At 54.0% G+C, this 26,268-nt stretch overlaps 11 protein-coding genes across 11 annotated transcripts; 1 reads left to right on the top strand and 10 right to left on the bottom strand.

Moving 5' to 3' along the window:
• Positions 1-4,005: 4,005 nt before the first annotated feature.
• CLUP02_10589 (uncharacterized protein) lies at positions 4,006-4,326 on the bottom strand (the record flags this gene model as incomplete). Its single annotated transcript, XM_049289565.1, has 1 exon — positions 4,006-4,326. The coding sequence occupies one exon, from the start codon at positions 4,324-4,326 to the stop codon at positions 4,006-4,008; it is 321 nt and encodes a 106-aa protein (XP_049146710.1).
• Positions 4,327-4,512: 186 nt separating this feature from the next.
• On the bottom strand, positions 4,513-6,735 carry CLUP02_10588 (3-dehydroquinate dehydratase; the record flags this gene model as incomplete). Its single annotated transcript, XM_049289564.1, has 1 exon — positions 4,513-6,735. The coding sequence occupies one exon, from the start codon at positions 6,733-6,735 to the stop codon at positions 4,513-4,515; it is 2,223 nt and encodes a 740-aa protein (XP_049146709.1).
• An 864-nt stretch (positions 6,736-7,599) lies between these two features.
• CLUP02_10587 (uncharacterized protein) lies at positions 7,600-7,851 on the bottom strand (the record flags this gene model as incomplete). Its single annotated transcript, XM_049289563.1, has 1 exon — positions 7,600-7,851. The coding sequence occupies one exon, from the start codon at positions 7,849-7,851 to the stop codon at positions 7,600-7,602; it is 252 nt and encodes an 83-aa protein (XP_049146708.1).
• Positions 7,852-7,889: 38 nt separating this feature from the next.
• Positions 7,890-9,028, bottom strand: CLUP02_10586 (uncharacterized protein; the record flags this gene model as incomplete). The annotated part of the gene is made up of 2 exons (XM_049289562.1): positions 7,890-8,655; positions 9,000-9,028. The coding sequence occupies 2 exons, from the start codon at positions 9,026-9,028 to the stop codon at positions 7,890-7,892; spliced, it is 795 nt and encodes a 264-aa protein (XP_049146707.1).
• Positions 9,029-9,339: 311 nt separating this feature from the next.
• Positions 9,340-11,930, top strand: CLUP02_10585 (uncharacterized protein; the record flags this gene model as incomplete). Its single annotated transcript, XM_049289561.1, has 11 exons — positions 9,340-9,416; positions 9,498-9,836; positions 9,962-10,208; positions 10,283-10,587; positions 10,623-10,708; positions 10,794-10,997; positions 11,056-11,180; positions 11,215-11,286; positions 11,313-11,690; positions 11,776-11,816; positions 11,882-11,930. The coding sequence occupies 11 exons, from the start codon at positions 9,340-9,342 to the stop codon at positions 11,928-11,930; spliced, it is 1,923 nt and encodes a 640-aa protein (XP_049146706.1).
• Positions 11,931-12,089: 159 nt separating this feature from the next.
• Positions 12,090-12,333, bottom strand: CLUP02_10584 (uncharacterized protein; the record flags this gene model as incomplete). The annotated part of the gene is made up of 2 exons (XM_049289560.1): positions 12,090-12,214; positions 12,273-12,333. The coding sequence occupies 2 exons, from the start codon at positions 12,331-12,333 to the stop codon at positions 12,090-12,092; spliced, it is 186 nt and encodes a 61-aa protein (XP_049146705.1).
• A 203-nt stretch (positions 12,334-12,536) lies between these two features.
• Positions 12,537-14,563, bottom strand: CLUP02_10583 (major facilitator superfamily transporter; the record flags this gene model as incomplete). The annotated part of the gene is made up of 4 exons (XM_049289559.1): positions 12,537-13,490; positions 13,562-13,717; positions 13,785-14,203; positions 14,269-14,563. 4 exons carry the CDS (start codon positions 14,561-14,563, stop codon positions 12,537-12,539), a joined length of 1,824 nt encoding a protein of 607 aa, XP_049146704.1.
• A 2,077-nt stretch (positions 14,564-16,640) lies between these two features.
• Positions 16,641-17,346, bottom strand: CLUP02_10582 (uncharacterized protein; the record flags this gene model as incomplete). Its single annotated transcript, XM_049289558.1, has 2 exons — positions 16,641-17,090; positions 17,161-17,346. 2 exons carry the CDS (start codon positions 17,344-17,346, stop codon positions 16,641-16,643), a joined length of 636 nt encoding a protein of 211 aa, XP_049146703.1.
• Positions 17,347-18,327: 981 nt separating this feature from the next.
• Positions 18,328-20,262, bottom strand: CLUP02_10581 (capsular associated protein; the record flags this gene model as incomplete). Its single annotated transcript, XM_049289557.1, has 1 exon — positions 18,328-20,262. The coding sequence occupies one exon, from the start codon at positions 20,260-20,262 to the stop codon at positions 18,328-18,330; it is 1,935 nt and encodes a 644-aa protein (XP_049146702.1).
• Positions 20,263-22,396: 2,134 nt separating this feature from the next.
• CLUP02_10580 (F-box domain-containing protein) lies at positions 22,397-23,377 on the bottom strand (the record flags this gene model as incomplete). Its single annotated transcript, XM_049289556.1, has 1 exon — positions 22,397-23,377. One exon carries the CDS (start codon positions 23,375-23,377, stop codon positions 22,397-22,399), a length of 981 nt encoding a protein of 326 aa, XP_049146701.1.
• Positions 23,378-23,595: 218 nt separating this feature from the next.
• On the bottom strand, positions 23,596-24,643 carry CLUP02_10579 (uncharacterized protein; the record flags this gene model as incomplete). Its single annotated transcript, XM_049289555.1, has 6 exons — positions 23,596-23,662; positions 23,724-23,928; positions 24,016-24,138; positions 24,190-24,325; positions 24,399-24,438; positions 24,516-24,643. 6 exons carry the CDS (start codon positions 24,641-24,643, stop codon positions 23,596-23,598), a joined length of 699 nt encoding a protein of 232 aa, XP_049146700.1.
• Between the last annotated feature and the right edge of the window lie 1,625 nt (positions 24,644-26,268).

Here is a 26,268-nt window from a genome sequence, read left to right as displayed (position 1 = left end):
GTTGCCAAGCAGAGATACCGTTTTCTCTCTATTTTGACGCCGTTGACGCAAGTTTGCTCTCTTGGCGCGGCGAGACTTGGGCGTTCCAAACCGCTCGGAGGTGAGAAACGACGCGATGACCTGAAATTTAAGCTTCGGATGTTCTTTACCTTATTCGGATCGCCTTGGGCCATTTCCCCATCACCAATCTCTATGCCGTTGTTGCATCCGAGTCTTGACCGCCACGCGTGGGTCCTAGACGTAACACAGGAGCCCCGTCAGAGCTCAAGAACAACTTAGCAAGGAGCAAAACGCGGTTCTCTCGAGCCGCCGGTCTCGGCTCCGGGTTACGGCCGTCCAATCTCATGATGGCAAACCCGCATCTAATTTCTCGAACTTATTTAGCCCCTCGTCCAAGTTGCTCGGCACCCGTCTGGAAAGGTCCGAGGCTCTGACACGACCTTGACAGCATGGCAAGGGCCGTCATAATGTGACGGGAAAGAAGACTGGAAGCAGAGAACACCTGTATCGCCAAGCAACGACGGTCATACTACACCCACAACTGCCGCCACCCGGACTGAAGGAAAGGCCAGTCATAAACCAATACCACAACTCCCCTGTACTTATCACAGGAAAGCCTTTGCGATATCGTTTCAGCCAATGTCACCTACCGCTCTTAGCAACTTGTTCCATATTCCATTCCATAGGCTGTCCTGACGATCCTCGCACCGGCTCACCAACCGAGGATCTATATCACTGTCAGCTATCAGTCAGGTATGATTCTACAGCAAGCACGGTCTTTTCGGTTGAAAAGGCTGTCGGACCGCCGGGAACGTCCAAGATAGCCCTACAAAAGCTGCGACATGGTTAATAGAAGGAATTGGGCAGCGCAATAACGTTCTGCCGGAGCAGGGCCGACGATGGGTTGTCACTTAATCTACATCATACAGGCACTAGATCGGAAGGGGTTGTCTGTTCATGCCTATTTGCAGGCGAACATTGGACTTCTAAGCTCAAGGTATCTCATTAGAGTACCCCGTCCCCGTCCGTGGCGTTCAGAGGGATGGCCTGGACAGCAATTTTCGACTGCGGCTGATGGCATGGTTCACCTACCTGTCATGGCGTTGCCTTCATTTATCGAGCCGGGCTCTCCGTGTGCACGGAAACTAGCTATGCGGGAGTCAGGGCAGTATCCACGCCTTCATTGTACAAACTGCCGGAACATGCAATGAAAGGACCAAACTCTGCTCAGAGCTCGTTGATTCGAGAGCTCTGACAACACCATCCAAGACTATGATCCTTTCGTAAGTCAACAACTCATGAATCCTAATGTATCGGACCACACTCTCTCACAGCTTCGCCCTCCATCCACTCCAAAGTTCCCTTGCATGTTCTTGTTTAAGCTTATGGGCGGTTAGGCGCGCACCCGTCCCACAAGGTCTCTTGACCCAGTCAGACTCGTCACCTCCATCCCAACGGCGTCTTCCAGCCGTACCAATCACCATCACGGCCCTCGCAGAATTTGGAGAATTTGGGGAACGAAGCCGGACCATCTACTTCTGACTCGAGACCTTTGTCCGAAGCTGGGGTCGAAGGAGACCATCGATTCGTGACTCCGCGCAGCGTCCCCCTCTCTCTCCCCACACTCCTCCGCGCATCCACTACCTTCTGCAGGTCTTGAACCCTGATTTCGTACAGAACTACACAATGACTCTCAGCTACTACACGTGTGCTCTGCAACACCTGACCATTAAGAAATGCCGACCCGACACGCCACTGGGACATGGCAATAAAAGCGTTTGGAGAGCTACTGAGAGGAGGAGACGGGGCGACGTTCGTCTTGACCCATTATGGGCAGAAACGGGGGCTAACGTCCCGTGCAACGACGACGCCTCGCGATGACATATAGCGAATAGCGAGTCATCGACAACAGCCATGTCAGCCACCCCCAACAACGGCTGGCTGCCACTTTGTTGTGTAGGGGACACCAGCGAGTGCGTCAAGCCTGGCCAAACTTGAGTCCCCAGGGTTTAGGCCGTCAACGTCAACCCGGTATTAGTCTGCTGACGCCCTTCTTACCAGACGAATTCGCAATTCTATCACTGTGTATGCCTCTTTACGGTCTTTGCGGACGTTTGTGAGGGAGACTAGCAATGTGTGATTCAGCAGCGGCCCATGACCATACAGTTACAGACGCGTCGATAGCAGACCTGGCCTTGCCGAGAGCGACCGATGAATCCCCTGCAACGGGATGGCATGGTCAGCAGTCAGACCGACATGTACATGCGCGCTATATCGTGTCAGTCCGTGGATGGATCTCGGCGTCTGTTACACCACCAGCTTGTTCACTTCGGTTTGCCCTTCTCTCTGATGTCGCGACACGTCAAAATGTTCTGGTTACAAGGCATAGGTTGCTTTCGAGGGCTGAGGAGGCAATTCAGAAATACAAACACCGCAGGGACTTTGAAGCAAAAAGAGTTCAGATTCCACTCACACCCCTCTAGACAAGGCCTACTTCTTTTCTTCGTCCCCAGCACATCCGAGATACTGAGCTAGGCTATGTGCTGGTTTCAATATCAGGACACTTGTGATATGATTCAGTCCCCCGGAGCATGCGGCAAGTCCCTTTGCCCTGCCCGTCATCGAGATACGCCACGCCCACACTCTCGAGATTTTCTGCGCGCCGTCCTCTCGCCTGAGCCAGCCCCAATCGCGGTGATATCCGCGTCCCATTCGTCGATCCAATATTCTTTCGCCCTTGCCCTGTTCGTTAAAACGCAGTTCCCGATCGGCTCGACTGGGGACGGCCACACCCAGACCAGCGCAGGGGACGGCACGGTCTTCGTTTCCCGCCCTTGCATGACGAGGGTGTTCTCTGGTCCATTGGGGTGGAGGGGAGAGAAGGCTTCCTTCTCGTTGCCTTCTCTAGACGTCACCAACACCACCACCACCCATCACCATCCCAGCTCTGGTGAGGAGAGGGGAACGGCCTTTCTTCTCCTGCCTTGACCCTTTTCAGCTGGTGGCCGAGTCCCAGTGGCTGTGAATAGTCCGACTTCGCCGAGACGGGGTGAGCATGGCGTGTGGAGTGCGCGGGGCTTCCACTGCCTTAACCTTTGCTTAGACCGAGATGGGACGGGAACTCTTACCACTTTCCCAAGCTGGGCTTGTCACCTTCACTACGGTCTGTCAAACACAAACCACAGAGCCGATGACCCAGCCATGTCAGCTTTCCACATAATGTAACGTCACGGCTTTGGGAAGGCCCGGATGGCGAGAGGATCACCATGGACACATTGAGCCGTATCCGCAGGTGGCTGGCTGCTTCTTTACCCGCTGGCCATCAACCTCAGCATGGCTCTCGCCCACACTTGACCCGTTGATACAATGGCAAGTTGGTGGGTAGGATATCCATCGTCATCAGATTACACTGGCACAACCTTGAGCCCTCCTCGTTTGGCGATCGTCCTCCCCCCTTTCTCTCCCTTCTCCCAGGATACCCTACAATACGAAGACCCTGATAGACCCTGTAGATCTTATTGTTTTCCGCCGCTCCAGGTACCCATCCGTAGCCGCGATCGCGTCGACGTATCTTTGCAAAGTAGGGGCAAAGGCCTGGATCATTCCGAGATCAGAGGTAGAGGAGCGTCAGAAACGGGCTTGCGAAGAGCGATAACAAAAGGGGTGTTCAGTAGAAAATTTCACATGAGAAGATTTCTTGTCTTGACCGTAACGAATTGCATTTAGTCCATACGCAGAAAAGTGACAGTCCTCTCTAGAGGACTGCCAATGGTCGTTGTCTACATGACATTGTCACAGACACGACTGTGTCTCGATAATCCCACGCTTTAAACTGAAAACGAAACAAAGAAGAGGCGGCACCTTCGAAAGCGGAAAACACGCCTTGTTGATGTTCGTCCTTACCCGTGAGCTACCTTATGTAGAACTAGATCTTGTAAATGCCCCCCCTACAAACCATCTCATCTCTCTTCTGACCCGCACATTTCTCTTCCAAATAAACGCCATTCATGCAATGGGCCATCTCCTTGCCCGATGAGTCGTCCGCTCAATAAGGCCCTTCTCTGCACCATTTCCGCGTCCACACTTCCGCTTTGCACAGCTCCTCCTCGGAGACCTGACATCGGAAATGGCTTTGTGGGTCTCAAGCTCCAGTTTCCAGGTCCCGAGCCGACATGGAAATGCAGCATCGGGCCTGGCTCGATCGCTCCCTCCGTTCTCCGCACTGGGGGTGACAGCCGATGGTTTGTCTTGGCTATCGTGGGGAACTCCACAGGCCTCGGCCTGTGGCCTGGCTTCCTGGGATCTGGAGCTTGGCCGCAGGTTCATATTGCTTCTTGTGGCCCGGCATAGGTCGTGGTCGACATAGGATTGCGGTGTTGGCACATACAAACTATTGCTATGGTCCAGTTCGAAGCTCCTCCAGTCCAACAGACCAAGGAGACGCAGATAAAGCCGGCCTCTTAGACATCCGAAGGACTGGCGAAGCTCAGATGCTGATCCTCTATACACGACTCAGAACATGCCCCTGCCGCTTGCCAGTCTGACAAAACTGTAGGGCACATTCTGACCGACCAGCAGCCTCAGAGTCTCGACGGTGGTAAAGGCGGCCGTATCAGCAACACCATACGCCGAAAATCCCGCCTGCTGAGCAATGAGGCCTGGATCGCCGCCTTTTCTTGCACCTGCGGTGTCGGCGAGATCGAGGAAGACTTTCTTGAAGTTTGTGCTTCCTCGCACATTGGCGCCAAAGACACGCACCAGCATACCGACGAGGTTGCTCTTATCTGCCCCAAGCGCCGAAACAAATAAAAAGGGAGCACCATCGTCGCTCACAGTTTGTGCTTTCTTGAGGCTCTCCAGACTGTTGAACGGCTCAATGACGGGTCCATCACGGGCCAGAGCTGGCGGTGTTCGAAAGCCAACGGTATATATCTTTGCCATACGGAGTGCTTTCAGCGCGTACATAACTGATGCAGCATCTTCTCCAGATGAAGCCAGCACAACAGCAGTTCGGCCGAAGTAGGCAGAAGGCGCCATATCTCTGGTCAGTGTGCTGATGATACCACGCCAGCTAGCATTGTCCAAGATCAATGATGTATTCGGAGGCAGGCCGGAGATGTGTGACCCCAAGTGGCCGAAAGAGTCATGGTGCCCATGACGAGGGCTCGAGGGAATCGACGCTGGGGCAGAAGATGCCGAGGACGAGGAACCCGACTTGACTATGATTGTGTCCACAGTACCAATCAGGCGAGCTGCCTCAGTCAACTCCGCGCCCTTGCCGCCGTTGAGCGAAGCGAAGAACGGGCTGGCCTTGAGTAGGCTACTCCACGACACCGGCGGGCTGAGGTAGGCACCACCAAAGTTCTTTTGATTACACCAAGCCTCCATGCTTGAAAAGTTGTTTGGCAAGCGCTCTACAACGGCAAAGTAATGCGGCAGGCCCAGTTCATTGAAGCACTTCTCATAGAATGGTGCTTGCGGAGTTGAACTTCGGAAAGCTGGTGTTGTGATGCCATATATGCTCTTCTTGGGAAGCTGCCCAAGCAGTGCCAAAGCCGCGTTTATCTCCGACGCGCTCATTTGACCTGGGGCTGCGACTATTGGCAACAAGGGATGAGTGATAGGGGTGAACACCTTGTTCAGAGTACGTGAAAACTGGCCAGTTTCTCCCATGTTAACTCCAGAGAATGGCGGGGAATCCGGATAATCTGCTCGCATTTTCGAGCGGAAGTACTCCAACTCGAAGTTTTCGTTGTGGTCGTTGATGATGGCAATCATCTTGATGATATCGGCATACTTGCTTGATTCAATGTACACCTGCTCGGCTTGGGACGATGGCCATTTGAAGGTACCAGAAAAGTCGTGAAACGCAGACATGATACGACTGCTTCCCTTCTGTTCCCAAAGTTTCTTTCGAATGGCTTCCGGAAGCCAGAGTTCCACGTCGATATACTCAACTCCCCATTGAATTGCTCGGTAAAGATATTCATAGTAAATATCGGGGTTCTCCATGGGGAAACGACCATTTTCTCTCGTACACCTAGTGGTGAAAATTATTGGGAGTTCTGTCCGCTGGCGCAGGAGCATCAGCTGCTGTCCGACATAGCTAAGGCTCGGGATGGCTGAATATGTGCCGTCGCCGAGTGGCTCCTTTAGGAGATCAACACGAATTTCCACTGCGTCGGCGCCGACGGTGAGGATGTCGATATTCGGCAACGCAGCACTGACGTCTGGAAACGTAGTAGAGATGAAGTACGTTCGTGGTTTTTGCATCAACGTTTCGTGGTGGCAGATCTGGCCGAGAGTGAAAGAGATGAATCTGGACAAGTCTCGACGAAAGAATGGTGCTTCGGTGTAGAGAAACTCGTAGTCGCACTGAGCTGAGAGGAAGACATCTGGTGGCATCCCAAGGTTGACACAGTGGGCGTTGATCGCCACGACGAGCTCCTTGTTGCGGGAGGTAATGTCCTTTGCAGCGAGTTCTGCCGGAATGCCAACCACAAGCCCTTGGTCAGCAACGCTGACTTCCTGAAATGCAGAGCGGGTGACGAATGGCTTCCCCAGAACATCTGCGAAGACGGACACAATCTTGTCCTGGCCGGTGCCGTACAAGATGACGACGATCCTTGTGTCTCCTCTTTGAGGAGCACTCCCGAACCTCGTGCCCATGGTGATAGCAGGGCTGGCGTTGCGGTCAACATCCATCTCGACGTCTTGGTTACCCGACCCAACCATGCTTCGAGGGCGTGCCGGTGTTGGACCAACGCCGAGTTGATGTACTGATGCCATGGCAGCGCTTGAGGAGCCTGGAATTTCGAGCTGCGAGAAACGAGCTGTCACTCCCGGGACAGTGTACTGAGGTGGGGAATACGAAACAAAGCCACGATAAGCCGCTCCCTCCCCTTCTCCTCCTTCAGAACGACTGGGTTGACCGTAAGGAAGTATGGTGGCGGTGGTTAGTGAGGTCGGATATGTCAAGCCAAAATCCCATGACAAGACGAAGTGATGATCCAAGTAAGATTATGACAGTTCGAGGGACGAATGGAAGCAGACTCGAGGGGGCCACAGCGGGGGATGAAAGGTGTGCTGTGATAGAGAAGACAGGACAGGGCCGAGGTGCGTCAGGTGATCTGATGGTGTTAGAGAGATATGCGGCCGGGAAGAGCAAGCCGGTGGGGGTCGTCGTGAGGCTGGTGCATACGACGTGCCCTTGAAATCGGGGGCGTGATATGCGCTCCGCAGGTTGCGATTGATAAGAGTAAGAGAAGCCCCGTCCGCGTGCGATTACAACTAGACGATGACGACGAGAAGAGAGCCCTATGGACCGGTTTGCTAGGGTCAGGTAGTTTCTTCCACCAATTCGCGAGTTGCTTTAGGTGTATCCTAATGCAGAACTGAAAGCTCGCGATTCTAAGGGTGGGCTGGTTCGTCTACTTGAAGCGCAGGCGGGCTTGGGATGCGTGCCAACCGCAGGCGGCAGAAATCTCGATTGAAGCTCTGGTGATGGTGTTGCAGGGCCAGTCGCATGTGGCGCGCGAGTCGGACCGTGGGGAAGTTTTGTGACCACGCAGCCAAGAAAACACGAGAGAGAAGCTCAATTCAGATGGGCGGCGTGAAAGCTGTCCTGACCGGGTAAGATGGCGTCTGTGTGGATGTTGTTGCAATAAGAGGAGTTGAGAACTTGAGACGAACCGGCCGATGGCACGGGAAGGACAGGGCCGCAAGGTGGTCCGTAGTCTGGCGTGGAGAAGGGATTATTTCGCCGACAGGGAAGCGCCGAGGCGGCGGCGCGGTAGCTTTCGGAGCAGAACAACGTTGTGAGAGGAACAAATGAACAAGGTTCTCCTTCATCCGTATGAGTTCCTTACGGTATGGTATGGAAGTTTGGGCTAGACCAAGAGGTTGGAGATCCCTGACCAGACCGGGACAATTGGTAGGAGCGATATTGCTGGGATGACGGGGTCTAGAGTGTGAATAGACTCGTTGTGGACTTTGAACGGCAAAGCCGGCGAAGTTGAATCGCAATCGACAATCCGCCGCTTGTCGTTGGTGGAGGAGACGGAAAGATTGATGGAAGTTGGGGAAGACGAATTGTTCCACCACAGACGCTGCGTTCCACCGAGTTGCTTGACAAGAGCCAGAAGGGGGCAGAGGGGCAAGCCGAAGAGCTTGGCATGGGGCAGACGGACTGGGACTGGGACTAGGAGTCTACCATGGAATGGGGCTATACTAGGAGCTGGGGCCGGGGACTGGAAGAAGGATGAGAATGAGGAGGAGGAGAGCTCGACGTTGGCTGGTGGTTGTGGTTGTGGTGGTGGTGCCGCCGCCGCTGCTGCTATTGCTGCTACGACTTGGCTTTGCTGCCGTTTCTCAGATGCTCCTGCACGCCTCTGGAGTCTTGCCAGGGGTGTTGGTCCCAAGGCAGACGTTTGCTCTTTGCTGACTGGATGCTCGGGGCCCCAGGAAGGAAAGCTTGGGTCCCGGTGGTTGATGAACGAGAGAAGCAAAGTCTTGGTTGTGCCGATGTTCCTGACTTGAGGCGAGGCGAGGCAAGCTAAGGTACACACTCCCTGCCTGCGTTTAGATGGGATAATGAGACCGAGCTGGAAGTGCTGGACTGGCCGTCGATCAGATTCAGTTGCAGTTGCAGGCCGGCTAGAACACCGTTCAGCGATGATCCTGTTTCAAGACAAGTAAGGCTCGATATGTCTCTGTATCTGCATCTGGCAGTTAACTAGGGGATAGATCCCTTGCCCTCTGTTGGTGGTATTGTTGTTGCTGTTGCTGCTGCTGAGGGTGTGGACAGGAGGGAGCCGCCTCAACTCATGAGACCTTGTCAGAGGGAAGCTACGTTGCTTTTCGAAAGCTGCGAGGTACCTGAAGGTCGTCTACGATGAAGAGACATTTGGCAAAAGCACGCGAGTTGAAGAGGAAGTTGGAGACGTGCGGGACCCGAGAACTCCTGGCCCTGGGGACCTGTAATGGCGACTCGTGCATACCAAAATGGTGGGGTAAATGGGGAAAGCATGGGGGAGTGCCATCCCCTGTGGGTTCCTTGAGACTCTGACAAGTTGAGGTAACTGCTTGTCAGTGGTTGTACTTCCCCCTGAAGAGCAACTCTGGCTGGGGAGAGTTGGGGAGAGTTTGGCAAGGGGAAGGGGAGGGGGGATCCCCCCGAGCTGTCTGGTTGTCGCCGCAAAGATTTGCCGCATTTTCCCTATTTCCGGGATTTGAACGTCAGAGATTCTCCGCCAATCATAGGATGCTCCGTCCACGCCATTCGGGGCGACTTGGCACCGTTAGTGTGCCGCTGGGAGGGAAAGAAAACCTCCTATGTGCATGGTTCAAGGATTCCACACACACACCTCCCTCACACCTCTCACCATCAAAGTCTCTGTCTCTACGGATTACACCAGGTAAAGAAGAGCATCACCTCATACCAACCCTCAAACAACAGATGTACATCAGACTACCCGCCAATGATCATGTTTGACCAGCTTGGCTCACCACTCACGACCTGTACATGAGCATAGGTACAGCGCTACCTTGGCTTCAACTCTATTGGCGTCCAGACTATACTATTCTTTTCAAGCCATCGGTCTCATTTACGACAAACGCACATGCCTTCTCGATGTGTGGTTGCAGCCGAGCGAAAGAGAGATCTTCCGCGGCCCATGTTGCTTACCGCACAAATGTCAAGCGTTCATGGCGCCTTTATCCCTTAGCCTGAAAGCGGCAGAGCTCACCTCTCCCGACTTACATGGCCTTGGTATTACTTGGAAGTTACACTTTAAACATTTCGGCCAAATTTACCAAATTTGTCTCTCTCTTGAGAAGTAGTGGTTTTTTAAGACCGCCTTTCATAACTTCGTCCTAGATATTCTCCACCACCTGATGGATCATCAACTCATGAAACAATTGCTGGTCCCTGAGGAGAAGTCACGCTGGTGATGGTGACGAGTCAAACAAACCCCATCTCGGGCCTGTTCCGGTCTCTATTCAGCGTTGTCTTCGAACGAACGACTTCTGCCTCTGACGGAGATCGCTCCTTCTGGGGAAGCAAATTGTGGGAACGCAATCGGCAAATATTTGATTGGGCCCCGCCGTCGTCGATACGATGTTCTCGGGATCGCCAGCCGTTGACTACACCTCCTGTCACCACCGCTGTGATGTTGTTGGGCGCTGTTCTGGAAGCTCACCAGCCTGCTGTAGACGGCTAAAGACGGACAGGAACCCTTCATTCCCTTGGCGTACTCCGTACGCATAGACTAGACCAGACCAGACCAGACAAACCCATCTAAGAAGAACGGTTCAGCTCCGAGAAGCCACAGCCGTTCCGGGGCGCAAAACCGGCCCCCGCATCATGGACCAGTCTCCAGAACCATCCTCCGTCTACCGCGTCTTCGGTCCTACAACCACTGTAACCGGCATAGCCGCTGCTGCAGATGCCAATGTGCGCTCGGAGAAAAAAACACCCTTAGCACAAGCTTATCTGCCTGTCCAACAATCACACGTTGGCTGGTTTGGCAAAGGTATCGACTCCGAGAGGTCCAAGACGACCCAAAAGGTGGAACCGGGCAAACTCCTGTGGCCCCCCTCATTCATCTCACTCATTCGCAAAGTTTCCTTCAAATTGATTCCATCGCTTCGAAACTCGAAAGTCACATCATCCAGGTGGGCTCACAATATCGCGTCTCGATGACAATTCGTGGATATGAGTGAATCGGCTTCCGGCTCCCGCTAGCGTGAGACCAAGAGGCCCCCGCCGTCGCCTTCTTACGAGCATCTCTAAGTTCCCGACACGGAGCCAAGGTTTTTGAGGCTTAGATCCAGTTCTCGAGAGTTTCGACTCGTCAACTTCTCGTCAGCCTCGACCCTTTTTTTCTCTCTTGGCAATCAATCGGAAGCACATCGCGATCCAACGCGGCCAGCAAACTATGACAACTTCATTGGTGCAGAATCACCTTTCGCCAGGTTCACAATCGCCGACGGGCTTCGTTGGTGGAGAAACATAGATACGGTGCCAAGGTGGAGCATCTCCCTCGAGATATGTAGGCCAAGACTCCCAGCACGAAAAGAACATAAGAAGCGAGGCAGATCAGTCCATCTGGCCGTTTTCGATTTCTATGACAGACAACTACCGACGCCAAGGACAGAACCGGCCCGGATATGCGGGTTTCGTAACTTTTTACGAACTGCATTACAAAGCTTCAGGAGTTCGGAATCGAGATGCCACGAGATCGCAGGCCAGAAAGCTACCCGGACACGACCTTGAGATCAAACCACGTCAGCCTATGTGACGCCATTTGCAGGACGATATCAAGATACTTCGGGAGGAGAGAGACACTTCTATTGGCAGCATCGTGATGAAAGCCATGGCAACGACACACGGACAGCTCTTCCAGCACGACGAGTATCTAATACCTATTCAACTGTCGGCATTCAGACCAATTATCGTCCATTGTCGACAAATCGACAAATCGACAATATTCGCCTTCCGTATTACTAATGCCGGTCTTTGGCCTGAACTCCTGCGATCAGGGCTGAGGAATCGTAAAAGTTACGGCGTATTGTCTTCCGACTTACACGCGGAACCAGCCCAGCACAACCGCCCAATACTCGCACACGTTGGCAGTAGGGCGTTCAAACATGCCAGGCCCCTCGCAGTGATCAGCAATCTGGGTCCCTTTGTGCTCATCGGGAAGACGTAAGCGCCTAATATAAAGCGCTCCTCGTTCAAGCCATGCACCACCCACAACACCATGTGTGTCGAAGGCATCACGGCCCGAATCCGAGACGAGCAAATCGGTTCTCGGGTCAGCACATATAGCCCGTTGGGCCAGGTGAAACAATCACACCATGCCGCCTCTGATGTCTGAAGTCTGCAAACGACGGGCAAAGACTCCACATTGATCCAGCGGCCCGAATGAATTTGATGAATCCTGGATGAGTGTGACATGTGTCAACTTCTATCTTACCTTGCTAGAATGCCCTCGATCTTAAGTTGTGCCTCCTGGCGGTAAAAGTCCGTACCGTCCAAAGAAGTAGACAGCCTGATACTACCTGTGGCCGGGTACGTTATACCACCATCAGCCGATGTTGTACTTCATCTGGCGTGAAATTTTACGCGTGAAACTTGCAAGACCGACTTGATGTCTTCGAATTGTGTCAAGTTTGCTCTCACACCGCTCATCAAAGCAGGCCATAGTCGAAACTGCCAATGACGCCAATGTCAGCAAGACGGCACTGGCGCAGAGAGTCATATCTGATACCGGAATCGAGCGTGAATGAATAATGCTTCGTGTTATTGTATAAACATCTCGCCTCTTTCATATTTTCGGACTAATATACATGCCAACTTCATGTTGAAGAACACTAAAAATCTTGGTGTAAACAATTATATCCAAATTGCCGTGCGACATGGCAGTGCCTACATGTATAATGCAACATCAAACGCTCAAAACATCACTCACCCTGCGCCCCATGCGATATGCTGTAGCCGGACCCTCCAAAGATAGGACATTCATTTCCGTCCACTACGCCTCCCCGACGCCCTCGCTCTCCATCACCGTAGCTCTCGCCTCAGTCTCATCGTCGACTTCCTTCCCGCCAACAGGACTCCTCCATCCCGTACTTGCCTGACACAGAATCGCAACGACCGCCAACGCCGCCGCAGCCCGCCACGTACCCCTCGACGCAGCAGCGTAGCGCTCCACCGCTATCCCGTGCTCGGCAGGACTCAGCCCGCCGTTAAACACAAGCGCGGGACTCCCAATGAGCTTGGTAATGAGCTCCTCCCGCCCTTCGGCAAGACGCCCGCCGCCGTCCAGCTCCGTGAAGCTGGCGACGAGACCCGAGCGCAGGAGGCGGTAAAACACGCCGCCGCCGATGGCGGTCCCGAAACTGCCGCCGAACCCGCGGAACGTGCCCAGCAACGACGTCGAGATGAAGTGCTCCTCCGGGCGGCTGAGGTGTAGCAGGTGCGCGAGGGTGTAGTTGAGCGTCGCGCCCGTGGCGAGGCCGTTGAGCACGACGGCCAGGACAAAGACGCCGAACGGCGAGGTCTCGGTGGCGACGAGCGAGAGGCCGAACATGGTGGCCGCGAAGCACGTCAGGCTAATGACGGAGGGCAACCAGAAGGCGCCGTTGCGGCGGACGTGCAGCCAGCCGACGATGAGGCCGCCGGAGCCGAAGCCGATGTTGGTGGGGATGAGGATGGAGCCCGCGATGGCGGGGGCGTAGCCACGGACGGCGAGGACGAAGATGGGGCTGTAGTAGAGCAGGGTCCAGCGGATTGACATGAAGAGGAGCTGGGCTGTGCAGGAGAGCAGGACGCCTCTAGAGGAGAGGACGGAGATGGGGATAATGGGGTCCGTGACGAGTTTGAATTCGATGAGGACGAAGAGAAGGAGGGAAACGGCTGAGAGGAGTAGGGATAGAGGGTTGATGTCGCCCGAAAGGCCATATAGGAAGAGCACAATCGTTAGCACCTGCGAGGGGGTGTTAGCTGCTGGTAAGGTATTTCGAGAAACGGTTAACACCGCAAAGGGAAGCTACTCACTAGCATAAAGGCACCCGCGTAGTCGATTTGGGCCAGCTTCTGGAGGACCGACTTGCCTCTGGTCTTGTGGTCGGAGCTGAAGCCATTCGGGATGCTCAAGAACGCACCAATGCCGGCAAGGAGTCCCAGAGGTGTTTGGACACCGAACAGAGCCCTCTGTATAAATCATATTAGCCCACAATCCTTTCCTCACCACAGACGGACACGGGAAGAGTCAACTAACCCATCCAATAACAGGCAACAATGCGCCGTACACCACAGCGCCAAACGACAACCCAATCGTGAAGCCCGCATTCACCAGCCCGACGAAAACGCCCCTGCTCTTCTTCCCCACCAGCTCGAGGACCAGAATGACGGACAGCGTCATGATGCCCGCGCCTCCCATACCCGTCAAGATTCTGCCGGCGATAAAGACCCAGAAGGAGGGTGCTTGCGAGGTAACGACACCGCCGAGGCCGAAGAAGCCGCCCAGCCAGAGCACGAGGATGCGGGGCGAGAAAATGGTGGCCAGGCGCCCGAAGAGGGGCGCCAGAGAGGCCATGCTGATGAGGTAGGAGCTGGTGAACCACATTGCATGCGAGTATGCGTTGAGGTCCTCGGCGACGACGGACTGCGTCATTGTCATGCCGGATGTGTTTGATGCTGTGCAAGGGGATTTAGTCTACTAACTTCACGATACTATTCGAGACATCGAAGATACAACACACCTTGGAGGAAGATGAGAATCCAGGTACTCAACATCAAGACGCCAGCACGCGTCTTGCTAATAGACTGCTTAGGCCCATCATCGTCGTTGTCGTCGTCCGAGTCTCGGTCTCGGCGGCTCCCGGCCGGCGATCCATTACGGAGGGTCCGAGAAGACGTCTCGGAGTTGAGTAGTGTCGTCGTCTCGGTGGCATCGGGGAATGAAGAGGTCCCGGTCCTCTCGGCGTCAACTTCAGATGCGACATGCTGTTGCCGGTTGCGGAGACTCGACGGTTCTTCTACCGCCGCCGCCGCCATGTTTGATCGTCAACGGCCAAAATGCCTCAAGGTCTTTGTCGGAAACACGCTGCGTTCGGAGCCGGTGTCGTTGCCATTCAGCCCTTTTCCCCACGCGTCAGCTTAATTCTCAAGGTTTGCTTTTGCCGAGACTTTTTGTGAGTTGATGTTAGGTGTTGAAGGAACGAAGAGATGAACATGAACAATGCAAGGAAACACTGAAAAGCATCAAACTGCCTCTCTTTCTCTGTCGCCCTGTTCTCTGAGGCGGATTTAGGCCCTAGTTTGACCTTGAGGTACTGTCACATGAGCAAGTGAGTGCATGTGAGAGATACTAGAGGGAGTTGAGTAGTAGCGTCCGTCATGTCAAGTTGTTGAGGTTGCTTTTGCTCTACCTGACAGCAGCAAGCTTGGTAATCCAGTTCCGAGCTTGGCTCCCCCACCTTTTCCCCAGGGCATTGCTCGATTCAGTTGCTTGCTCTTACTGCCAGAAAAACGTCACAGTTGGGCGGTTCGGCGAAGCAGCTTAGCAGAGCGACAGGGTCCCACCCGGGCTGCAGCCAACTCTGCCCCGCTTTTGCCGGCTAACGGCTCGCGCTTCGCTCCCGGCCTCTCCAACCTCCTCTATTCGCCGATAATACATACCAGCCTCCGTCAACATTGATATGCTCCTGCAGGTTGTGACTTGATAAGAAAATATTGTATCAGTCAGATAGAGTAAACATACGAGACCGCTCTCAGTTACCGGGTATGTTGTAAGCCGCTTTTTCTTCGGTCTTTTTCCTCACTGTCTCCGTCCTGGATGTGGTAACCGGATATGCCTATCTCCGGCCTATGCGTCCGATGTTTCTCACCTTCGGGTCATATCAAGAGAACAACCCGATACCGACATCGGCACCCTGGAGCTGTAATAAAGTCGGTTTTCTACCCCTTAGTGTGTGCAATTGAACGAACTTAGGGAATCGTGTCATGAAGCTGCGATATATGTGTAGCTGAGCTGCCCCGGGAAAACATAATCGATATAGTTGGACGAGTCATTCTTTGACTCATGAGTAAAAGCTTCTCGCGAGAGCATCTTACGTCGCCGGCGACCTGGAAAGAATCGAGGGAAAATGCAAACGGTTACTATTACTCTGTAGTTCCATGTGCCGCAATGTACAGCTGCGGGATGAAGGACGCGAATAGCTTCTGAATGTGAACCTCTTGATAGATACCTTTGTTCTCTCTCTCACTCATATTCATGACACTACTATTCTATCCGCCTCGAGGCTCGAGATGGGACCGGATACAAAGTAGTTGGTAGCAGAGGAAGAGGTTGCCGGAAATTGCGAATCGAAGGAAGATTAGCAAAAAATAAATCAAATGCAAATAACACCGCTTGATCGAATCTTAATGCACTACAACATAAGAGTTCGGAAGATTATAGACACAGAGAAGCTAATCAGTCAGGACTTCGACACTCTTCGGCCAGCAGGTTTTTCACTTATTGTCATGACTTCAGGCGCCGATGCTAACCATGTATTTCCCCGAGAGGATCATGCACGTGACTACACCATCGATGCTGTTGGGTTGGATATGAATGGATTCCCTTTATAAACCATTCAGGCCTAGAGGCGCATGCAGCTTGAGCCGAAACACAAATACATCCTGGACGAGGCCAGCCGCACTGATGACCTTCCGGATGAGGGTCACTGGATAGATCTCATTCGAACTACTTTTAAGGACCTCGTAGCTTACGACTTCTTCGCTTTCACTTTGTCTTCAAGCCACGCATTGACTTGCCACCACTGGAAGTGAGCTTTGTCAGTATAAGCTAGCCAAACCCAAGCGGTAGACGCGGTAGAACAGTGTGTTCCGCAAGCAAAATACAACTTCATGATTCAGGCAAGACTCACAATGGCTCCGTCACACAAGGAAACACCGTTTCAAATCTCATAGCAAGCTCATTCCCTAGGAAGGATATTGTGAAGTACAAGACAAAGAAAGCCCCGTCAGCCGATAGCCTACCCGAACGCCAATACCAAGCTACAGCCCCCTAAACGCCTTGTTGAACGTCTCCTCAGTCTCTCCCTTCCTCACATCAACATCTCATTAAACCTCAGAACAACCTCGTTGGATACCCCGTGGGCATCATATCGAAAGGAGCCGGCATGCTCCACGATAGGCCGACCGCGATGTGGTAGGCCATGCAATTCATAGAGCTGCCGCGTTGATTCCCGGAGGCGCCCTCGCCCTGTGCTTTGCGGGTAGCGAGCGACTGCTTCTTGTCCTTTGTAGAAGAGTAAGAACCATTCGCCTCCTCAAAAGGTCTGCCCTCTGAGTTGTGGTTACTACGCGACCGCGAAAGACGTCGGATCCGGAAGCGTGTCTTCAGAGATCGCTTCCGCGGGAGACACGCCCGAGAGAGGTACTCGTCGTCGTGACCGAGCAGTGGTCTAACCTCCAACTCTGATACCTCCACCATGAACGCCTTCTCCTCTAGCAGCTTTTCATCCGCATCGGAGCTTGTTGACCTCTGACTATCTCCATTTTGAGGTGTATATGCCATCTGTCAAACGGTCAATTACTGGGTATATTGGGTTGGCGGGGGAAGAGAGGCAACCACTCAGTTCACTCACCGTCTGCGATTCAAAACGCCGAGAGCCCTTCCGAGATCTTTCAGGCACGCCTTGCTCCGGAGATGTCGCGGGTCTCAAAGAGATGACCTTGCTCGGTCGCCAGCGCGGCAAACTGTGATACCAAGCTGACCGGCGATGCCCGCCGACGATGTGCACCGGGGACTGAGGGAGTGTGCAAACGTGCATTGCGAATTGCGACTCACACCAGATCCCAGCGGAGTGTGTAATCCAAGCGTCTAAATCAAGACGAAGGGGCGCACATGTGGGTTACATTATATATCCTGCCCGTGTACCCGGACGAGAAGGAATAAGTGAAGGAAGCAGTGAATGAGTGCACTTGCATAGACGACTACCTATCCCGCGGGTCCGGCGGCTCTCTTCCATGCTTTCCACATTCCATAAAAGATCAAGAAATTAAGACTGGCGAGGTGCCGGTCGCACTGGAAAGTTACACGTCCATTGGACCCAACTTTCCCGGCATGCTCCCGTAGGCTCCGTAGATTCACGGACGGCCGACGGCCACTGCTGTTGCGCCGAGCGCATCATCGTTCACCCAAGGTATGCTCAGCACTAAAGGGAAATCGGATCCCGGGAGAAGTCTACCTTGAACCTGTGGGTGCAGACTTTAAGCGCCTTCCCGCCTGCATTCGGCGGCGGGGTGTAGACGAAAGTTTGGAGAGGGGGAAGGGTAATCCCCCATGTCCGCGTCTTCTCGCCGATTCGTGATAGTTGCGACCCAAGCTTCCTGCACGCTGCGGAAAAGAAGATTGCATGTGGCAATTCCCAACTTGACGAAAACGACACGGCGACGGCCGCCGGACCGGGAGCCTGCTCCCAGCAAAGCAAATACAGTCATGGATTCGGAAAATAAGCTTCAATAAGGAATCGTGGGATTGCGACTACGAGATGAGCCGGAGGTGACGAAAAACAATTAGGTCTTGTACATACTTCTCGCTCAATGCAATATGTTGTCTCCTCTTCTTCCCTCTTGGCGTACAAAGGCTAAACCTTGCCGCGAACTTTTTTCTTCTTCCCTACTCCCCAATCCTGAACGCCTGCGCCGTCGATTATTTCCCATGGTATATCCCAGAGCGTATATATGCGTGTACAGCAAACCATGCCAGAAAAGAAAATCCAGGGAAGGGAATATGACATCAACAAGACCTTTTACGGCAGGTCATCCACGTAACCTAGCGTATCCCGATGATCGTCGCAGACTCTCGCAAACTCTAGCAAGAGCCTCCAGACGTACAACCGCATGTCCTCACGCCTGAGCACCTTGTCCGCCCACTCCTTTCCCTGCTCGGCGATCCACCGCGCCGCGTCGTCACCTTTGCTCTTCTTCCCAAGCACCTTGTGGACGCCCCATCCCCGAGGCTCGTCATCATCGCCATCCGTAAAGAAGTCCAAGACGCCGTAGAGGTCCTGAAAGGTATTGTCAAGCGGCACAAAGTGCATCCACGGCGTGAGCCGGTCGTCGTGCCACTCGGCGTACACCGTCGCCTTGAGCGGCACGCTGGTCGACAGCATAAACGCCCTGAACCGCCCGCTGAAGCTATACCCGTCCGCGTCGGGCAGGAACTTGCTCGTGAATTGCTCGGCCATGGGCGTGCCGTTGACGACGGACAGGTGCGGCGTTAGCCAGCCGCACTCCTCCTCCCCCCTGCGCCGGTCGTGTGCACTGGGCCCGCACAGGAGCTGCGTGAACCCGGCGTCCGCGAACCGGGACAGGAACGCGCCGAGCCGCTTGTCGCGGCGGCGCTTGGTGTCGTAGCGATCTAGAGGAGGCATGTCAAAGGTCATGGCCCGGACGTCGTTGGCTTCCATGCCGCGAACCGTCGTCCCGTTGAGCATCTCCACCAGGCGCTGGCGGTGGAAGTGCATCCAGTTATCCGACTTTGCGAGGCCGCCCGAGCCGATGCCGCGCCAGATAAGGCGGTCGCGCTTCTCCGGCCACGCGGGCCCGCGGACGTTGCCGCCGGTGTAGGATGGGTTATCGGAGAGGTACATGGCGCCCGGGATGAGTATGTCCGAGTTGACGCGGAGTTTCGAGCCTCCGAAGAGGGGGATAAGATCCCTTGTGGTGTTGACGTTGAGCGGCTCGACAAAGGTCCCGTGGAGCGAGCGGAGGTGTGGCTGCACACATGGGTCCATGGAGCTCGTGAAGTTCTGGACGTAGCCTTGGCGAGCAAAAGGCGCCGTCCACGAGTATGGCAAGGTTGGCGGGAGGGAAAGGTCTGTCGCAGCGGGTACGTTCTTGGCTGGGGTATCTGCAGGGCAGGCCTCTCGAACGAGATCCCAATACTTGCGACGGTCGCCGCTGGTCCATTTCGCAGAAGAAGCAAGCTTGCCCTGCGTCGCATCTACACCGGCCAAGCTTTGGAACACACTCGTAGCCTTGTTCTTCGTGGGCATAGCCCTCTTCTTCTCCTCCTTTGCTACATACTTCTCCATATCCTTGCGCGGCACCAAGATTCGGGGCTCCTGCATGTAGTTGATGGGCATGTCCACGTCCGGCAGGTGTTGCGCAAACTCGGTCACCAGAGCCGTCCAGAGGTCGAGCCATGGCTCCTTTCCTTCCGTGTTCCCCTGTCCAGTGGCCGTACCGTTTCGTACCCTCACAACATGGTCACCGGCGTTGGCTTGCTTCGTGATGGTCTTGGGCTCGAGGGCCCAAAACGGCCTGAGATCGTCATAGATCCGGTCAAAGAAGTCTTCGACAACGATCGCATCGGTGTCCATGGCGCTGCGGAACCATTCCTGGAATCCAGGCGGCGGATGTCTGCCCCTTCGCTCTCGATAACGTTGCGCCGCATTATGAAGCGTGCGACTTCGTTTCTGAAGCACAGCCGCCTGTTTCGTTCGCGCGTCGTGAATCAGCCAGTCGATCGGGTTCGCGTCGGCATTGCTGGCGTTGAATGGGTACTTGAAGTAGTCTGTCGCGGCGCCGTCGGTGAACTTGATCCGGGAAGCGTTGCTGCTGATTGTGTCGCGGTACATGTAGGTGCTCGTCAAAATAAGAGTCAGAATGAAGACGGCCAGCACGCCTTTGAGCAACGGCTTGGCCGAGCTGGGCGGCGGACGGTTGGCCCTCCATGCCATTGCGACGACCCGAGTTCTGTCGCACTCTCAAGTATATGAAGAAAGGATCAGATCATTGGTGTTGTCTTTCGCGCAACTGATGGCACATTCTGGAGATCAAAGGTCAGCCCGCCTGCAAGTTCTTGATGAACATCGACCCTCCAATCGTTCGAGAAAAAGTGAGATGCTCTTTTGCCGTACGGACAGTATTCGTAAATAGAATACGCGGCTCCGGGGCCCCTTTCCCATCGAAGCAGCGAGACTGGACGACACCCCCGGTTCACTGACGTGGGGAACATTGTGCTTGGTGGGGGAAATTGCACCGAGCCACTTTAACTGAGCCCAGCCGGGACGATGTGAGCCTTAGCTGAATGAAGTTTGAGAACCAGCCATGACGGAGATGCAGGACGGTTAGTGAATACGCTCTTGAGGCGTTGTCTCGCGACGTTGAATGTCACTTAGTTGGGAAGGCGAATAAAACGCCGAGGAAACTTTCTAGGTTCGAAGGCACGGATCTGCGACCCCGCTGGTCCGCAAATCATCACTACGGGCAGGTTCACCAAGCTGGCTTGGCACGGCCCCGTTGCAATACCGTCATCCCAAGACACTGAACATAGGCCATGATCCCATCAACTGCTAGATGGCGTCAATACATGTACATGTACTTTCCCAAGAGGTAATACCGATTATATATCCATCCGACCCTATTGTTCTCATATTCGCCTAAGAATAGTTTAGAAAAGAAGTAAAAGTTGGAGGAAGACGAGAGACGGATGTAGTAACGCCTTTTAGTAGTTGATGGGATGTTATATCTTAAAAAGTACATAACGGCCCTTAGAAATACGCCACGGCGGTATCAAAGGCCGAGAAACTTCAAGAACTGGATTTCTAATAACAAATGGCCTGATGCCCTCAAACAGTCGATGCATCACGGGCGGCATTCTACAGCAGGATGGCGTTGAGACTGTTTGTGGTGTATGCTATGTCTCCCTGTGAGATGGCCCCTTCAATGGTATTATCAGAAAATCTCTATGAAATAGCGGGTTTGCAGTGATAATTCAAGAAACTACAAAGTTGATCATGTGGCTCACTTCCCGCTTCATTTCTCTTCGCCGGCATGCTTAATGAGAATAAATGATAGAATTCTCTTCTTCGTTCTACGCGCTGTGATACTTTCAGGGTACGGAAACAAGCTTCTCAATGTTCTGAAAGGTCGAGAATTACAGCTCCTACAGTCCATGACTTACTGCGACTGCTGAAATCATACAAGAAACACCTCTCACCAAACCCTCAGTGTGGCCGTCTGTTAGATAAAAAGAAATAAGTAGCTGTCATAGACCAACGTCGTGAAGTGCGCCTCAAACTCTAGGTCCCTCCTTATCAGATGCCCAGCAGATAAACATTTTCCCATTGTCCAATCACTTTCTATCAAAACCAGGCACACTACTTTGAAGCACGCGACTCAGGTCCCCTTCCCTCGGCCGCTGCCCGAAGTCCATCAAGAATGACGCTGCCCATCTGCACACATACGGATCCCTCCCTCTCTTTCGGCATTACACGGGATGGCCTATTTTCAGGGTCCACAATCTATCCGCATCGAACATTACGTCATTCCAGTGGGTTCAGTGCAACACAAATATCAACTCTTTCGTTACCAACAACGTTCACGTGGCAGTCGGCGATGAGCGAGTGGATTGTGAGGCTATTCGATGCAATCCTGGTCGCATGAACGTAGTGGGTGAGCATGGCTATGACCGTGGTCATGGTATAATCGTGTCTCTTTTATCTCATCTTGTCTAGCTGTAGTCTTGTGCGCGCAGCTGCAGTCGATAATCATGTGCGACCATGCCACCCTCTCGCTGTGCTATCTTTCTCATCTCTCCATGCTTTGTAGATGGTAATCTGAAGCTACATGCCGCAATGTGTCTTGACTCCCTTCCTCCTCTTCCAGACATTGTCTGACCAAACCCAACGCCTTTCTCGTCTAATGATACAGATAACCCTCTCGCGCGATGCTTCCCTTTGTTTTGCTGTCTCAACTCCATGTCACACAAGTAAGCGGACCCGTAGGTGCCACAGCGTGTTTGATCATACCGAATTCCAATCGCAATGCTTAAGAAAACAAAAAATTCGCAAGCTAGTTCAGATACGCCTCTCAGTTATGCGATTTGACAGGCTTCGCGGCATGCCGACCACAGCGGTGCGGGTTCTTGGGAGACTTGATGTAGCAAGTGTCTGCGGCTTCTCCAGAAGGCAGAGGGCCGTACTTTTGAGTGACGGTGCAGTACTCCAGGTTGGGGCCCATCCATTCTTTGAGGTGACGATGCAGCTCGCAGCGGGAAATTCCACACTTTCGGCAGTACACCTGACCCTTGACGCGCATGCGCTCGAGATCGTGAGCGTGCTCCTTGAAAGCCTCCGGAGGAGGTGCAGCCGAGTCGCTGTAAATGAGGGGACCGGCGAACCTCCATGCCCATTCCAGGTCGTTGGGACCGTTGCGCCGGGACGTGAGAGGGACCGGACCGTGCATACGTCGATGGATATCGTAGAAGTGGCTGTTGGTCAGGCCGAAACAGGTGCTGTCGATGGGGTCGAGGTGGTCGAAGATGGCGTAGTGTAGCTCAGCGGGGAGGTCGAAGATGTCCATGCGAGCCGAAGGACGATGGATGCGCGCCGGAGGCTCGTAGTCCATGACTGAGTAGGAACGGCGCGGGGGCGGCAAGGGAGGTCGGCGGACCTGGGGCGGTTGAGGGGCGTTCTTCATATCCTGCATTGGAAGCTCAGATTGTTCTGGAACAGAGGCAATAGCATGCCTCTCTATAGCTTCGTGTTGGATTGAGGGAGGTGCGGGATACGGGGAGGCTGTAGCTTGGGGCGCGGGGCTGCCCTGAGCTGATGCCACGGGAGAGTCGGTGATGGACCAGCCGCGACGAGGAGTGCGCCAGCCGGCGCGCTTCTTGCTGAGCTCATCGATCATGACCTGACGTTCCTCGCGGGTCATCATCTTGTTTTCCTGACGAGAGGCGAGGTTGGTTGCGAGTAATAGACGGGCAACAGAGGCGACGTGGTCGGCAGAGTCTTGAGACTGCTGAGGTTGACCATTCTGGGCGAGGCCTGAGGGAAGTACTTCAACCATCGTGAAGAGGGGGGGGGGGGGGGGGGGGGCCCTTGGGTAGGGGGGGGGGGGGGGGGGTGTGGGGGGTGGGGGGGGGGGGGGGGGGGGGGGTGGGGGGGGGGGGGGGGGGGGGGGGGGAGGGGGGGGGGGGGGGGGGGGGGGGGGGGGGGGAGGGGGCACTTGTGTAACGGCGTTGTGTTGTCCTGGGAGGTTTGTCGTCGGTGGCCCGAGCTGGGCTATTATCCGACGATGTGTGTGGTGTGGAAGTGAGCGAGCGGGGTTAGAGGCGGCCAACCAAGTTGAAAGCTTGGTGTCTCGTGAGATGGAAGGAGGGGTTTCTTTTCCGTTGATGGCGGTTGAGGATCACCTATCAATGGAGAGGGGAAACGATGTCGTCGAGGAGGAGGGTAGTAGTTGTCTCGTCGTATTCAGGCTGAGAGGAGGGAGGATCAATAGTCTTCGGCTCACTTGTGATTTGCGAGTCGAGTGAGTTATGTTTTCAGGTAATAGCAATGTTTTGGATGGGAGGGCCAATGTTGGATGGCGGTGATCGTTGTTGCGAATGGGAATGCCTCAATAGCAAGTTCATGAGGCGAGAATAGGGTCTTTGATCAAGGGCCCAGGGGAGGAGTTCGTTAGATATATAAGGGTACGTCAACGGCAAAAGCAAAGAAGTGACAGGAGCCCGATGAGGTAGTGTCTAGTGCAGATCGGTTGAGGTGCTTCTCTTTTTGAAGAGGAAAAGAAGAGACGGGAAGACAAGGAAGAAGGGAAAAAAGGGTCTGAGGGTGTGTGTGCTGTGCGTAGACTAAGTGGTGTGATGGAGCCAGCACCGGACGGGAAAGGCGATGTTTGGCCGTCGCGACGTCTAGACCGACGGAGCCAACTAAGTCGCAGGTACAAGCTCCAAAGAAGGAGGATATGTCGGCCGATGGCAGGCCAGATTAGCGGGCTGTTATTTTGGGGGTCCTTGACACACTACAGTGAACACTACCTTTGCCTGGATTGGAGAGCCATACGCCATAGTGGCCAAGTCACGCACCTCCAACTGTCTACGGTTCTCACAGCACAGCGCCTTTTCTCTGTCCATCTCTGTCCAGTCAGAGCCAGTGTCTCCCCTGATAACCTAGCGGATAGTGCGATGGATGAAGGTAGGAACGCTAGGTATTCCCGGGCTGCTAGGCCATGGAATAAGTGAAGCGTGGGAGGGGTTGCTGGTCCCTTGGTCTCTTTCGTCTGTACGTTTTCTGTCCTCGATGGCTTCCCATTGGTTCCGGGAGGGAACATGGCAGAAACAAAAACGGAGAAATTCGGTCATTGGTATCCTCCCGCGAATCATAAATTGCCATGGAACTCTTCCATCTCGCTTCCAGCGACTCTTTGGGAACCACAGAAACTAAAAGGTAATCTGGGATATCTCGCAGATTTCAAACAGAAAACACTGGAGATCAACTGGAAGGACCGAAAGCCAACCCCCAAGCGTGTCCCAGCTACAGCTGAAAGAGAGAGGCTTTCTTAGGCGCTGAAGAGGTCTTTGCCTGCGAACGCAACGGTCTCTTGCAAGCGCCATCACAAAGTACCCGGTACCTGAGCCCGGCTACTTTCGTCATAAGGCAACGGTAGCGCCGTTCAGGATACCTCAGATGAGGGAGCCACTGACTGAAGGAGGAAGGCATCTAAGGCAAGGCGTTCCACCATCGTCACTTCCGACAGACACAGCGCTCGGCAGCTCGGAAAAGCGAGAAAGTGTTGCGAATCACCTCACCATCTACCTACATCCTATCCCTACTCATGACCGAAAGAAACCAACTGACAGCAACTTTCGTTCACCCCTCGTTTCTCCTCGCTTGGCGCTTCCGTGTCTTGGTCTTGATTGACCTACCAGAGCCTCCATGCATGAAGCATCCAAGGGAACGAGGACGAGGGCACGAGGGTTGGCGCAGGACACTACTCGTTGATAGGCCGTGTTCCAGCCCTCGAGGATTCTGGAATTGGCCAGACGTTAACAGCACGCATAGGAACTGGTAACTGACTACTTCAAGGCATGCTTTCAACGATTGCAAATGGCGGCCATTCATGAAGGAACTTCCGCAACCCCGAATCAGTGCTACAAGTTGTAGACTGATCCCTCGTTCGCACGTCAACCCATGCGAGGTGTTCATAGCGAAAGACATCCATCAGTCGAGAATGATGAACCTTCCAAGCCGACTGAACTTGGATCATGAACTTTCTGCAGCCGCCAACGAGCTCCCTTCGCATGGCCAGCAAGGCTGCCGCTCCCGCTGTAACACACCGGCAGCTTGCACACCGGGATTCAATGGTCCCATGACCACCCAGCATCGGCCGAGTGAGGCTGCTGTTACGCTGCCAATCGCACGGCACTCGTACAGTGGTCTGTGATCTATCAGATCAGGACAACGAGTATGCGCCCGGTTGTCATGCTAGCTCGCCCTTCTGCCCGTCTCTATCTGTGCCTCCGTATCCGTAGGTATATACCCTTCTGAGGTCTCTCTATACTCGGCTGTTGTTACATCAATCCTACTTAGCCAGACCGCCATCGAGAAAGGGAAGAGAAGCCAAAAGCAGGGTATCCGTCCCTCTCTCAGGGATCGACGTCGTCATGGCTGCTGCATTCGCTGCACCACCCGCAGGTGTCCCCCAAGATTTGTGGGGTTCATCAAAGTAGCGGTGGCGAAATGGTTGATGATTGCAGCGTACTGTGTAAAGGGACTTCAAACATCATGCATACTGGTTGGGCGTTCATCTCCTGATTGTCTCCGCATCTCAGTGCTCATTCACTTTATCTGATTCCCCCGGTTTCTCTCCAATGGGCAACCGGGGAAGACTGAACATCTGGGGAATGTCTTGAAAGGGTATCCCGAGGCACGACATCTCTTTTGAGAGGCGTTGTG

The sequence above is a fragment of the Colletotrichum lupini genome, chromosome 5 (assembly GCF_023278565.1).
Source record: "Colletotrichum lupini chromosome 5, complete sequence".
Taxonomy (NCBI): Eukaryota; Fungi; Ascomycota; class Sordariomycetes; order Glomerellales; family Glomerellaceae; genus Colletotrichum; species Colletotrichum lupini.
The sequence above is the reverse complement of the archived record's forward strand: the minus strand, read 5'-3'. Positions and strand labels throughout refer to the sequence as shown.